Source organism: Drosophila mauritiana, chromosome 2R (assembly GCF_004382145.1).
Source record: "Drosophila mauritiana strain mau12 chromosome 2R, ASM438214v1, whole genome shotgun sequence".
Lineage (NCBI taxonomy): Eukaryota > Metazoa > Arthropoda > Insecta > Diptera > Drosophilidae > Drosophila > Drosophila mauritiana.
In genome coordinates, this window is record NC_046668.1 from 1716401 (window position 1) to 1732136 (window position 15736).

The window sequence follows — 15736 nt, forward strand, 5'->3', positions numbered from 1 at the left end:
TTGAACGGGGCGACCAAAGTCTGGAGAAAGTTACACCAAATATGGGAGCCGAATCCTTAACATTATGTCAAAATTTAAATCTATTGATCTGGAGGATATTGCGGTTTCACTAGCTCTGCCCCTCATGGCACAAATTGATGACAAATTGTCGCATTGTTACAAACCATATTAAAACTCGATATGACATGCAACAACTACAAGCGTAAACTTTTAAAAAACGGAACGGGCGAATCTACAACAGGCGCGTAGCGTAAAAAGTCTAAGTATCTCCTTCAAGTGAAAAGCAATTATTGTGGAACGTCTGGACATAAATATGCCTAATGTTGCTTTCGGCAGAGGACAAAAACTCAAGGAAAAAGCCACAACGGATGAGTCCGTTCCATTTTGCTTCGATTCTGGCGCTGAATGTTCCTTGGTTAAGGAAAGCGTCGCCGATAAATTTAGTAAATTTAAATATAAGATAAAAGATAAGATAAGAAATAAATTAAAGAATTTGTAACATTGTTAAATTGAACGGCATAACTAATGATTAAATATGCAGCACTCAACAACTATTATGTAATATAAATATTGATCAATTTTATTTTGAGATTTTAAATATGACTATATTTGAATATATGATACATATACTAATTTATTGTAAAATTGTAGGCCAGGGCTTTGGCGTAACCATGGACGCTGACAAGTTTCAAATTCACACTACTACAAGAGTAAGAAATTACCAATAATGAAGATGTCATAGAATCAAATCGTGAACTTGATAATTTTGATAAGGCAGCCTTGAAACAAATTTTAAAATATTATTCTGATTGGTTAATTGTTGGAATACCAAAGACAAAGGTCATCACCACAGGCTTAGGCTTAGTGAAGAAGAGAAATGCAAAGTGAGAAAGTTACCCCGGTAAAGTTGACGAATTACTAAACGCTAAGATTATTCGGCCAAGCTGTTCACCTTTCGAAAGTCCCATGATGCTAGATAAAAAATGACACCGATCGACTGTGTGCGAACGAAAATACAAGTACCCATTTCCCCTCATCACTAAACAAATTGCTAGACTTCCAAACTATAAATGTGTTCTATTTACGGGCTGCAATAAACATGTCACTGGACAGCATAAGTGGCAACTACAGATAAGTACGATTGCAGCGGCCTATTGCCGAAGTGTCAAGAGATATGATCACGCGGGAGGTGATTAGCGCGGTCATCGGCCTCAAATATAGATTTAAGAATAAAACTCAGCTGCATTTACAAACGCAGACAGCAGCGTCTTACAAGCGCTGCTTTATATAATTAGATGATAAGAACCTATGTAAGAATGAATAAAAGGCGAAGCCCTCGCAGTAGCGAGTCAGTTAGATTCAAACACCCGAATTTAACTCATTAAGTGTACGCACAAGTTTATAATGTGAACACATACATTTAAATGATAGCACAAGAGTAGACTAGATCTCCTAACACTTTCATTATTGCGCGTTGGAACGTTCTTCAAGCCCAAAGATATAGGTAAAAATTCGAAATGGCCACAAGAGTGATAAATGGCGGTCGTTCGATTAAATTTGAGTGTATAGTATTCTGATGGAAGCCGCTAGTTATATATAGACACGAAAAATACCTTGCACCACGTAACCCAGAAACTATACTTCAAGTTCTGCACTCAACTTTTCTATGAGTTCTTCCTTCTACCTGTTACAAACTTTTCAACGAATCTAGTAAAACCTTTAACTATACGAGTAACGGTTATACCCGTTAAAGCCTCCAAAGCCATAATTTTTAATAATTTTACTGTAACGATTCGGAGTATGGATTCTTTCGATTAGAGAACATTATAGTCGAATTCCCTGACTATCAGATATACGATGTTAATTTTGTATGAGGGCGAGGAAAATAAATTTATTACTATACGTGTAGCTGATATAATATATAAAACTTCATGTAGAAAATATAGGGAGGACTTCTATGTTTATGCGTGAAGAGTTTTTACTTACTGTGGTAACGAGTTCCAAACATACAAATTGCAACGTCTCTATGTTGTCAACAAAAAACGGTTCAATAGCCAGTGTCGACAATGGTAAAACTATAGTATCAACAAATACACATTTGTCAAAAAGTGTAACAAAAACTTTTAATAGCTCTACAGTTTTCAAGTAGAATAGCTGCATACTTCGATTTTGAGCTTGGTGTGATTTTATTTTTTTACGATGATTTGTCCTCTTTATACTTTTTGCCGTGTAAACCGGGTCATGAAGAGGAAATATGGTTTCTCGCAGTTGAAATTGCGTAAATTTTATAATGTGTGATACGTTATCTTCTTGTAAAAACTGGAGGTCGCTTACTGTAGAATAAATGTTACATATAAGCAAGCAAGCATCCATTGCGTTAAGTAATTTTTCAATAACTTCATCATCTACAAATTCATCTTCGTCCTCCTGCAAAATTAAAATATATTTATTTTAATATTTATATTTAATTTAATGAATGGATTAATCCTTATATGAGTACCGATAGATAAACAAAGGCCTAAATCCTAAATTCAAAAAAATTCACAACTTCGTATTTATATTTACAACATCTTTAAGCTTATCAGATACCCGTTACTCAGCTAGTGTGAATGCAAACTCGAAAATTAATTATTTTAATGCGATATCGATAAAAATGGGGGAATAATATGAGTAAAAAATTAAAAATTGATTAAAAGTGGGGCCGTGACCGGTTCGGCGGCTCTAGGGCCTAGGGCTTCTAGGGCGTGGCAAAAAGTTGTGTGGCAATTCGATGGAAATTACACGACTAATAAAATTTTGAAAAAATATTAAAACATTTTGTTAAAGTGTGTGCGTGGCAGTTTTGAACGGTTTTAGAGCGTTAGAGTGGGCGTGGGTCAACAAACTTGCGCTGCGTCTTTGTCTCTAGAATCTGTATGTTAAATCTCAATCTTCCAGCTTTTTTTCCAGTGTAGAGGAAAAAGAGAGTTGGACCAAGTGCGATGCCTTGTGGGACTCCAGCTTCAGCGTGGCAAAAAAAATTTTTTTTTCAAATCGATAGAAATTTACAAGACTAAGAAATGTGAAGAAATATAACACTGTTTTCAAAAGTGTGGCCGTAGCAGTTTTGAACAGCAGTTTGGGGTTTGTGGGCGTTAGATTGGGTGTGGGGTGTGGCCCACTCTATCGTCCTACAACCGCCCAAAACTGCCACGACTACACTTTTGAAAAATGTTTAGATTTTTCTTCGTTATATTGTTTGTCTTGCAAATTTTAATCTGTATACCAAACACATTGTGGCCACGCCCATCCTTTCACCTACAAAAGCACAGATGGTTCCGCTCACACTTTTAAACAATTTTTATATTTTTTTCTCATTATATTCCCCAAATACTATCGATATCACAAAAAGATTAAGTTTCGCGTTCACATTAGCTAAGTAACGGGTATGTGATAGTCGGGGAACTCGGCTATAGCATTCTCTCTTGTTTTATTATCTCTGAAGTCTACCTTTTAAATAAATTACTCATATTTTTGTTGTTTTTTTTTAATAAAATAAATGTTCTTCTATCGATGTAAGCTTTCTGGATAAAACTAAAAACACTATAAACATTTTCCAGTAGTAATGAAGATAACCTTTCATTTCTCTCAACATTAAACATAGATATTAACAAATAAAGTTAGAAGATTTACAAGTCATCGACCAACAACTGACTAACGAAGGACTTTCAATCAAACATCAATATAATAAAAAAAGGTCTCATTTTGTAACACAGTGCAGTTGTTCAAACAATGGTATATAGGATCATCATATTTACCGTTCCAGCAAAATAATTCCGGGCTAAGTACACGTTGCGCATTGCATAATTAATAAGTAGGGTTAACTTATTTTTTGGTATGGAATCTAAAGCCTGCTTAGCTTTTAACTTGGCAACATCAGTACTCATTGAATTTAAAAGTTTTGAGGAAATGCATTCAATGGTCTCGTCTACATCCTCTGCAATAAAAGAAATTATATCCATACATTAATATCTAAAGATGTTTGATAAAGAGAGTGATGTGTATAAGTTAACAATCACCCAGCTAAAAATATATTATTTTAAGCCTAGCTCAAAAGTCTTGGGTAGTTATAGGGCAAGCTTTAGAGATAAGAATATTGCTGTATTTAGTCGATCGAGCTTCAGAGATAATAACATCTTCTGTAAAAGCTCCAGTGGATTTTTGGAGATCCACGCATGACTACTAAAAGTCGACTCAACCAACGCATCCCACGTTGGTATTATATAACCAATCGACTACTCTAGACAGCGAGTAAATAATATGGCGCACAAACGGATATTAGAACCTACGATAAATAAATAACAATAGAAGCATTCGGAGACAAAACCAGCAGCATTGCCTGACTAATAACCTAAATAATAAATATTTTCTGATTTAACGAACTTACTTAAAAACAAAAGAAACTGCTATAGATATCAGATACCCGTTACTCAGCTAGTGTGAATGCAAAAAAACGCAAAAAAAAAAACGCAAAATTTCATCATTTTTAATAATAAATACTCTTTCAGCCAAAAACGTCAACATGTCATATAAAATGTCCTTTCCAGACTATGTAGTTACAAACAATGTCAATAAAAAGTACAAATCTTGAAGGTTTGAGAGATATTTCTAATTGGACAATGTTTTAATGTAATTTAATTTTTAGATATTGGGAAATAAAATGAAAAAAAAATTTTTTTAATTATTCAAGTGTGGACGTTACCGGCTGGCTTGGCGGCTTTAGGGCGTTAGAGTGATTTTTTTTTGCAAATCGATAGAAATTTACAAGACTAATAAAACTAGGAAAAAATACAGTACAATTTTTAAAAACTGTGAGCGTGGCAGATTTGGGCGGATTTAGGGCGTGGCAAAAACGTTTTTGGCAAATCGATAGAAATTTACAAGACTAAATTTTCAAAATGTGAAAAAATATCAATTCATTTTTCAAAATTGTGGGCGTGGCAGTTTTGTACGGTTTGTGGGCGTTAGAGTGGACGTGGCAACATGGGTCAACGAACTTGCGCTGCGTCTTTGTCTATAGAATCTGTATGCTGAACATCAACCTTCTAGCTTTTATAGTTCCTCCGATCTCGACGTTCATACGGACATGGTTAGATCGAATCGGCTATTGATCCTGATCAAAGATATACATATATACTTTATATAGTCGGGAACACTTCATTCTGCCTGTTACATACTTTTCAACGAATCTAGTATACCCTTTCGCTCTACCAGTAACGGGTAAAAATATTTGTAAACATAAGTGTCAAAAAATCGAAAAAATTATTAAATTTTCTAATAGTTTTTTTAGGCCGCCTTGCCAGTAGGTATCACAAGGGGATCAACCACCTGGTGGTACGCGCCGTAATTGTGACGCACCATTAGAAGTGCAATTACACTCTCCACGCGAGGGCGGCTGGAAACAGGCTCTTAGTTAGGTCATGTCTCTGTTGTAGCTGAAAACTTTCAAAAATTTCCACATCTACGGGCAGGACTAAGGTGTCATTCGACCCGTGCCGAGAGTCTGCCAGGCTGGGGGCGCGGGAAACAACTAGCCCAGTCGCTAACGGAGAGTCCGGGCAAGTGGCGTCCGCCCGGTCTGGGTAGCCTTACCCGGGTACTGCGGATCTCTGCCCGGGTAGACCGTTTATTTCTGTGCAACTCGTGGGAACCATGAACCAGAGACCCAAAAATGTTAAAATACCGCAGGCCTTGACAGCGGGAAATGTCGCAAGACAGTTTGAGGTCCGTCTCCTTGACGGGGAGCAGCCTACTTCGGTGGTAATAACACCAAAAAATGCTCCTAATAGGTGTCCTTCGACCCGTGCCGAGAGTCTGCCAGGCTGGGGGCCCGGGAAACAACTAGCCCAGTCGCTAACGGAGAGTCCGGGCAAGTGGCGTCCGCCCGATCTGGTCAGCCTTACCTCTCTGCCCGGGTGGACCGTTTATTTCTCTGCAACTCGTGGGAACCATGAACAATACACCCAAAAATGCTAAAATACCGCAGGCCTTGACGGCACAAGTACGCCCAGCTGCGGGACGGAGGAATCGGGCAGCCACACCGAGTCACTCGACTGTGGTCCAAGCAGGACAAGCGGGACGGGCTAAAAACCCATTACCGCAACTTGGTCAGCCTGAGGCCCGGGATGACCCTAACCGTAAGGGGCTGAGCGGGGCCAGAACGAAGTGGTATCTTCGTTACCTTTAGCAGGGCAAGCCACCTGCGGAAGCTTTGTCTCTGGCCAAGACACCGCAGCCGCTAGAGCAAAGGCCCAACTCTGCTTCGAAGCGGGCAAACACCACCCTGACGCCTCCGACGGAAACGCCTAAGAGGCAGAAGGTGGAGAAGAGCAGGCCACTGACTGCTCCCTTCGATGGCCCAAGTACCTCAAAGGTGGAGACATTTGGAGACATCTCAGTTTGTGGTCTAAAGAAGGCTAAAACGGAGGAAGAAGGAGAAGCCCAATAAGCTCTCCGAATCCAGCGAGGATCTGGCGGATGATGAGGATCTTGATGCGACCATCATCGAGGTGGGGGATCAGACCCCGTTATCCTCTCAGGAGCTAGGCATGGAACTAGACCTGCTGAGTACGGAAGCAGCGATACCGGTGGATGGTGATCTGGGTATCTCCAGATCAGCAACGCCGACGATGGAGCCGATCATGTAATGGTCGGGAGTACAGGGATAGCTCAGGTGAACATTCATCGCGCCACGGCGGCCTAGGCCGTGCTGGCAAGGATGTTCCCAAGCAACATCTTGGGCTAGCCCTGATACAGGAACCCTGGTATAACCAGGGTATAAAAGGACTGTACGTGAAGAACGCCAAGGTAATTTTGGATCAACGGGCCTCTAGCCCTAGAGCCTGTATCCTGGCATGTAGAAGTATTAATTATTATATACTTACAGAATTTCTCACGCGGGACTGTGTACCGATCGTGGTAGAAGATGTGGGAGCAGACAAGAAGATTGTGCGTGCTTGGGCGTGCCCACCGCCCGAAATCACTGCACTGGCTGAACACTACAAGAGGATGCACTCACCCATCATTATTGGATGTGATGCAAATGTACATCACGTGATATGAGGTAGCAGCGACGTGAACCAAAGAGGTGAGTCAGTCTTAGAGAAGGGAATGGGATGCCTACCGGAATAAGCTGACTATGTATAACCATGAGATCAGAAAAGCCAAACGAAGGAATTATAGAACCATCTGTGAGGCAATAGTAAACAAATGTTAAGGCGCAAGACTTCACAGAGCAATCTCCAAAGGAGTGCGAGAATCAAATCAGGCACTACGAAAAGAGGATAACTCCTATACTAAAGAAGTAAGGAGAAACTTGAGCTACTACTGGCAACTCACTTTCCGGGAAGCACGCTTCAAACGGATGGGAATACCATAGTAACGGCACAAAGTAGACCGCGTGCTACTGATTGGGCCAAAGCAAAATCAATAGTAACAACGGTGATTAAGATGGGCAATTGGTATATTCCACCCCTACAAATCTCCGCGTCCAGATGGCATTCAGCAAATCCTGCTTCAACGAGCGCTAAGTCAGCTTTCAACACCGATCAGGAGTCTAGCTTTAGGACACATACCTACTCCCTGGAGTATAGCCAAAGTGGTCTTCATTTCGAAAGCTGGAAATAAAGACATCGTTTTTGCTAAAAACGTTGAAAAATCTAGTGGATATCAGCATAAGAAGCACTCTGCTTGTGGAGCATCCGCTCCAACGGACGCAGCATGCCTACAGAGCGGGCAGATCAACTGATACTGCCCTATATCACCTTAAAAGCATTATTGAGGATTCACTGACTCATAAGAAAGTGGCGTTATGTGCCTTCTTAGACATACAGTGTGCTTTCGACAATACCTCCCATGAGGCTGTCAACGTATCCCTGGCAAGAAGAGGAAGAGATGCAACAACCAGCAGATGGATCAAGTTACTACTGGTATCTAGGCGTGCCATGGCCACTATAGGAGGACAGTCGTCCACAGTATCTACCACAAGGGGTTGCCCTCAAGGGGGTGTCCTCTCACCACTAATGTGTAGCCTTCTGGTAGACGAGTTGCTGAAGAGACTGACCCGCAGGGGTATAATTTGCCACTATACTTTGCTGACGATATTGTCATTATAGCTAGAGGTAAATATGAGGAAACACTCTGCGATATCATTTAACATGACCAGCGAATGGTGCAAGGAAGTAGGCCTGAGCCTAAATCCTAGCAAAACTTGTATTGTTCCTTTCACAAATAGGTACAAGCTACAGAGAATGAAGGCAATAACCCTGTCAGAATGTCGCATAGAGGCCAGCAATGAAGTTAAGTATCTTGGGATAACCCTTGAATCCAAATTTAGCTTCAAAACTCATGTCGATAACACAATTGATAAGTGCACCAGAGCACTTTTCACGTGTAGGAAAATTGCTGGAAAATCGTGGGAAACCTCACCACGTATAATAAGATGGCTTTACCTCATGGTAGTCAGACCCATACTAACCTATGGAGTAATAGCCTGGGGTGATAGAGCACGCCTTAGCACCACTAAGGTGAAACTTCATAAGTTCCAAAGAATGCCCTGCATATGCATGACAGTAGCAATGCGCAGGGGTATAATTTGCCACTATACTTTGCTGACGATATTGTCATTATAGCTAGAGGTAAATATGAGGAAACACTCTGCGATATCATTTAACATGACCAGCGAATGGTGCAAGGAAGTAGGCCTGAGCCTAAATCCTAGCAAAACTTGTATTGTTCCTTTCACAAATAGGTACAAGCTACAGAGAATGAAGGCAATAACCCTGTCAGAATGTCGCATAGAGGCCAGCAATGAAGTTAAGTATCTTGGGATAACCCTTGAATCCAAATTTAGCTTCAAAACTCATGTCGATAACACAATTGATAAGGGCACCAGAGCACTTTTCACGTGTAGGAAAATTGGTGGTAAATCGTGGGGAAGCTCACCACGCATAATACCTGGCTGTACTTCATGGTAGTCAGACCCATACTAACCTATGGGCGAAACTCCATAAGCTGCATAGAATGGCCTGCGTATGCATGACAAGAGCAATGCGTACCTGTCCCACTGCAGCCTAAGAAGTACTAATGGAGGTAACGCCGCTTCAAATCGTCATTGAAATGAGACGGAAAGCCATCCTAATAAGATTTGAGGCAGCAGGAAATGACTGCAACCTCACAAGTACGGATGCCAGCTGAGCATAGGTTCGCTCAGAACTTCAGCACTCATCTCATTAGTAAGAACAGTTGGACATCCCTGGGGAAAGTACACCCCATGAAACCACAAACAATAAAGTGGTATACAGACCCTCACCAGGACCCAGGATCCCTCACCGACGAGGGAAGTGGGCTGGGGGTTGTAGGACCCAGGTTAAAATACCACGAATCAATGGGCAGATATACCAGCATTTTTCTAACTGAAGTCTGTGCTATTGGACGCTGTGCGGAGTTTAATCTGCAAAGGAACTATTGTGGCAGGGACATTGCTATACTGTCTGATAGTCAAGCAGCCATAAAGGCGCTCAGCAAAACTAAGATAACATCTAAGCTAGTAAATGAAGTGAGGACAGCCCTAGACAAACTGGGAGCTGTCAACAAACTCACAATAAGGTGGGTCCCGGGACACAACAACATCCCGGGAAATGAGCTAGCGGACAACCTAGCCAGGAAAGGGGCAGAGAACCCTCTAATTGGGCCCGAACCATTCTGTGGTGTTGGTCACCACAGAGTACTGGGCTTACTTAAATCAATAGAGGAAGAAAAATGTCTGTCCTTCTGGAAACACCTACCAGGACATAGGCAGTCTAAGATTCTCCTTCGTGAATATAACCACAAAAGATTCAAGACCTTAATGACACACGGGAAAAACACCGTGCGCATTTTGACTGGCCTTCTTACGGGGCATTGCCGACTTCACAGTCATTTACATAAGATTGGCATTGCAGACAGTGAACTCGGACCTTCTGCTGAATGGAGGAGGAGAACTCTGCACATATTATATGTGATTGCATGGCGCTTGACATCAAGAGGAAACAATTGCAGCCCTGAACCCCAATAAAATTCTGGCTTTTATACAGTGCATTTGACTTCAGGGGTAGTACAATAGATCCGACTGGGTCGCAGTACACTTACAAACCCACTTAACAATAATAATAATAAAAGTTTCTTAAATATTTTCAAGTTTTAGTATTTTAACTTACCTGAATCAAAGTTAGGAGATTCACTATCGTCTAAAATTTCAATTATATGATCCATGTTTCGAATAAATTGTTGATATGTTTGCGAACGGGTGACTTCTTCCTTCACACACTTTGTGTTAGAAAGAGGTGTAATTCTTTCGACCCGACGCATTTTAGGCTTTGAAACTACATAATACAATTTTGATTAGTTTACATTTGTATATATTATAAGGGAATTATTATTCATTACTTACATATTTGTTCCGGTGGGATGTCACCAACTGATATGGCAAGTTTTCTTTTCGCGGATCGTTTTTCATCGGCTTTTATAGTAGAAAATGTATCAATAGGGATTTTGACTGTATTATTTGTACTGGACGCACGACTCACTACTACACATTCTTCCGCACTTGTGTGTATAATATTCAAGTTTTCATGTTGCTGCTGGCACGTTTCTTGTAGTAACCCCATGCTTCTAGCCAATTCTGGTGACTTTTGTACAAACTTTTTAATACTCTGTTGCATAAGGCGAGAATCCTCAATACTAAGGCGATTTATACATACCCGGACCTGGGACTTGCCACTTGACGAAGTAGATGTCGATGTAGTTGTTGATACATTTTGGTTCGTTTGGTACGTTGAACTTTTATTGATAATATGTAAGCTGGTATTTTCTAACAACTGTTGTCGATTTAAAATGCTGACGTCAAGAATTTCCGTTTTTTTTTTTTTTAAATATTCAATTGATGAGTTGTGTGCTTGAGTTGGTTCTGATTCAGTGGAAGGTGGACTTTGTACATATAACACGTTGGGGATATTTACAGAATTTAAATTAAAATTTGATAGCTCATGGGGAAAAGTATGAGAAATATTTTGAATTTGACCAACATTTGTTGATACTTGTTTAAAATCATGTTTTAAATTATAATTGGCTTCTTGTTGCTGAATAAAAAACTGTTCTTGTATTGATTGCACCGTACTTCTTTCCGGTGTATTAGACTTTTTTTTTAGAGTATTTTGTGTAAGTATCTTAGTCACATTTAAATCTGAATTTTCGATAAAGTCATCAATTTTATCTTTTTCTGTTGAATTTTCTTTAAAATTTATTTGTGAAAATTCTTCTAAGATTTCTTTTGAGGTCATACTAAAACAAAAAAATGCATTAAATGTAAGGCTTGTAGTATAATAAAAAATATAGCCCACCTAGTAAGATGATTGAAACAGACTTGAGCGTCTTGCAATTGATGTTCATTTGAAATGGACACATTCGTTGGTGATGCATAACATTCCGGTATTGAATAGGAATCAATTTGCATTTTCTTTGCCTCTAATCGAGCATTAGCAGTATGTTGGTCCGGAGAGTCTGTGGATGAAATTCATGTAACACGCAAATATTTGATATTATTTTTAAAACATACGTATTTTTATGGATGTATTAAAAACCGCTGGGCGAAAATGATATATTCCCTGTAGAAGCTCAGGATAAGTACTACAGTTAGTTGCTGTGTCTTCAACTGGGCACTGTATTAACTCTCTAAAATACAAGTTATTTTAATAAAGCAAAACAAACAATATATTAAACAACTAACATATTATCGGAGTTTGTTCTCTCAATGGCAGTTACCAATTGTCGAACTAGATTTTCATTTCGCATAGAAAGTAAATTGCTAGACTCGTTAGCTACCAAAGCATGGAACAATAAAGATTTATTTAAGGACGCTGCACTCTGGAGCGAATCCGCCACTGGTAGCTCGCTTAGCACTTGCATTTAAACGAGAAAAATATTTATAAGTTTTGAAACGTGTACATACATATTATTTTTTGTGGCACATAAAATACTTACAATCAGAAGTGCTGGTTAAACCAGCTAATGTTGTTACAGGTACGGTTGGGTTGTCACGTTCCCCCATATTAAATGAAAGTATAATCCGACAGATTACAACACAACTTTGATTCTAAGAGCTGGAAAAAACAAATCTATTATTTATTACGGTACAACTAAACATCATTTCATAAACATGTTAAACAATGTAATTGGAAACAATGATTATATGAATATATTAAAATATATGGATATTGTCCAGCTGTATTATCACTTTATATACTATCTTATCTTTTTAATTTAGAAATTATAAAACTAGTAGATAAATCACTTTACATTGATTTATAATAAACAACTACATATGTAGTTAAAACAATTTCAGTAGCATTACCATTTACCGTTACGTTAATGCGAACAACAAATATTAACGAATTGGCACAGTTCAATTTAAAGGAATTACTCCGATTCTCCTTTGCGTTTTAATTAAATACCAACTTATAAATTTACATTACTAAGTACTTTTAATATTTTAGTTTTCGAAATAGTGTTTGAAGAATATGGCCGACCTGTAGGATAGTGTGGCCGCGCTAAACTTAATAAAGAATACCGTTTCAGCCAAAAACGTTAATACTTCAAATATAATAAAAGGTCCATTCCAGACTATGTAGTTACATAGAAGGTCAATGAAACGTAGAAATCTTGAAGGTTTCAGAGATATTTCTAAATGGACAATGTTTTATTGCAATTTAGGACATTAACGACTTGAAGATACTTCTCCTGTCCCGATACTTACTTAGATCAATAACTCTTAATAGTGTACGTGTAATAGTGCAGGTCTAGCTGTCTGAAATCGGAATCGACCACGAAAAAGTCAGGTCTTCATTAGGAAATGCCAGAGGAGAAGTAAAATCTCTTCCTCCTTTTTTATTGAGTAAGACAGGCAACAATATTTAAATATGCGTATATCTATTTTCTACAAGCTTAATATAAATTTGCGTCTTGGTAAAGTCAATTACCCTTCTGATACATGCAAGAAGTTTTAAAAAACTGTCACGGTTATTATATTCTTTTATGTTAGTAAATTACTTAGTTTGTTATTTTTGTATTTAATATAATAAAATACTTTTAAGTATATTATAAGCCAGCCCATCAACCATATAATGAAACACCTTTATTGTTCTTACTGTTCAAAAATTATTTTACTCTCTGAATCGGAAAAAAACGATTACCCTATAACATGCTTGTGATAGCCAACAGAGTACCAAGAGAACAATAATAGAGCGTGTTCTCGCTTTTCACGATCCTCTTAATTTCATCACTCTCATAAACACGAAACTTTGCAATAGTGTGACTCTTGTATTTTCAAGACGCCACCTCAAAAATCACACTGATACAAATTGATTATAAATTTAATGATGAAAAATTATTTTCAGAGGAATGCGTGCGTTTTCAAATAGTTTAATCAAATAACAAATTTGACAAGATTCACTTATATTAAACATAGTAATTAGTCTAGTAATTGTTTTGGTTTGATTATGGTTATATAGGCTAACGCCGGTCTCCGTTCGGCGACCATCGCGTTGATCTTGGCGATCATAGATCGGACAGATCGGAACGATATTATTAATTTTAATTAAACCTTCCATGTCCCTTGAGATGTTAATAATAAGTTTTGGAAGCTTGGTTCTTAATAACAACTTTATTCAAGACGCTCCGTTCCTGTTGATCGGCGAATCGACTCTGCCCAAACCGTCCGGCTTGAAGTCCCACTTCAGCTGCTCGTTGGCACAAGAGTGCTTACGCTGCGTAAGTCAGAAATTCTGTTGCGCAAGCTCGTCGACAATGTGCATGCGTGCTGACGTTGCACATGATAGCTCAACAATGTTACGTCGCATCAGCTTACCGTCAACGCGCCGGCGTAGGGAACCTGACGCTGCACATTATCGCCGTAGCTGCTTCCGGTGCTTGTGCTGAAGTTGCGATCTCACACGCAAGGGTGGGGGCGTCAGCGGGGTTTGGCTAGGGCGGTCGTTGGCTCTTGAAGAGAGCAGGTAGTTAACTTATATTTATAAAAGATTTAAACTTCATTTAAAAATTATTATGCTCATTCAGATTATTTTCATCATTCAAGTTTCAGTTAGATAAACATAGATAGAACAAATGGTTAGACAAGCAATTGTTTTGATTTGATTATATACATATATAAAAGATTCAAACTTCATATAAAAATTCATTTTGCTCATTCAGATTATTTTCATCATTCAATTCGGTTAGCCCCAGTTGGTCTCGCAGTGCAGTGAATGTGGAAGTTGATAGTGGCTTTGTCATAATATCAGTCAATTATAAATCTGTAGAAAGATACTTAACACAAATTAGTTTGTTTTCAATTTGTTCTCTGGTAAAATGATATTTGATATAGATAGTAGAATTCATCTTCCAGCACTGGAAACTCTGAGTTAAAGCACTTATCAAACAGCTTATGTATGGGAAGCATAAACAATAAATAAACAACGGGAAGTTTCGTGATAGGCGGCAAAATATGAAATTTCTTGATCATTCCTTTAAGGTCCAGAGGGGGCTGCCCCCCCACATCTCAAAGCAGCATCTCGCAGCTTGTTTTAGACCATAAATGGCTTTATTAAGTTTACATACTTTGTTCCCATTATACTGGATTAAACCTTTTGGAATCTTCATATAAATTTCATCCTTTAGTGCTCTATTTAAAAAATCTGTTTCAACATCTATCTGATGGATCAGTAAATTATATTGATTTAAAAGAGCTAAAAGATATCTAAAACTAGAAGTTCGTTTTGTTATATTTTTAATTCTCTCACTGCGTCTGATTTGTTCTTAATTTTTTTTTTCTTTATTTTATCACCAGTTTCAGCTACTGGATTGGTATTCTCGAGACAAGTGGAATTTTCATTTAGATTTTCATCAGACTTCGAATCCGTAGATTCACAATTTTTCGGCAATTCGACTCTTCATTCTCTTCAATTAGAGAATCACTATATTGGTCAAAAACATCATGTTTTTCCACAGAGTCATTTTTATTTGAAGTTACAGATGCTTATGTTTATTTCATCCACCACTACATCTCTAGCTGTCATTCATTTTCTCGAGTTCTCATGCCTTATAGCCACACCTTACAGCCATTTGGCTCATATCCGACAAGTTTAGTTTTGATCGATTTCTCGTAAAATTTTCGCTTTCGCACTTTATTTAGTGCATATGCTGTCGAGCCAAATATCTTTATCTATTTCAATACTGGCTTCTTTTTATGCCACATCTCAGATGGTGATTTTCTTTTATTTTCTTAAAGCTCTACTTGGGGACCCGTTAATGAAATATTTATGTTGCTGTCAAAACAGCTTCAGCCCAAAAACATTTATTAAGTTAAGTACAGTTAATCAAAGAGCAAGCTTTTTAGTGATTGTCCTAATCATCCGCTCTGCAACACCATTTAGCTGTGAGGTATGAGGAACCGTTAAATGATATCGGTTCAATATTTTCTTTATTTTTGTGTTTTTTAAATTTTAGTCTTGATTGCTTTCCGTTAATACACGACTCGCATAATTTACTACTATTTACTTGTACGTTTTTTATCAGTTCACTATATTCAAACAAGCTAATTTCACCATAAATGCAAATGCGCATTTTTGCTGCGTTGCTACCTTCTGAGTCTGTCTTTCTCTAACTT

At 38.4% G+C, this 15736-nt stretch overlaps 1 protein-coding gene across 3 annotated transcripts in view; it reads right to left on the reverse strand.

Moving 5' to 3' along the window:
- LOC117136631 (nipped-B protein) overlaps positions 1 to 12616 on the reverse strand; it is a 57863-nt gene extending 45247 nt beyond the window's left edge. The window contains exons 1-10 of one of the 3 annotated variants that reach the window (XM_033297620.1): positions 12428 to 12616; positions 12058 to 12176; positions 11804 to 11975; positions 11633 to 11748; positions 11418 to 11577; positions 10779 to 11358; positions 10469 to 10706; positions 10236 to 10400; positions 3798 to 3976; positions 1987 to 2427 (exon numbers count right to left, since the gene is read on the reverse strand). In XM_033297620.1, the coding sequence (XP_033153511.1) occupies positions 1987 to 2427; positions 3798 to 3976; positions 10236 to 10400; positions 10469 to 10706; positions 10779 to 11358; positions 11418 to 11577; positions 11633 to 11748; positions 11804 to 11975; positions 12058 to 12124 (2118 nt within the window). In that variant the 5' untranslated portion in view covers positions 12125 to 12176; positions 12428 to 12616. Of the gene's footprint in view, positions 1 to 1986; positions 2428 to 3797; positions 3977 to 10235; positions 10401 to 10468; positions 11359 to 11417; positions 11578 to 11632; positions 11749 to 11803; positions 11976 to 12057; positions 12177 to 12427 lie in introns of all 3 variants that reach the window. The other 2 variants (XM_033297619.1, XM_033297618.1) reach the window with 2 other exon arrangements.
- Between the last annotated feature and the right edge of the window lie 3120 nt (positions 12617 to 15736).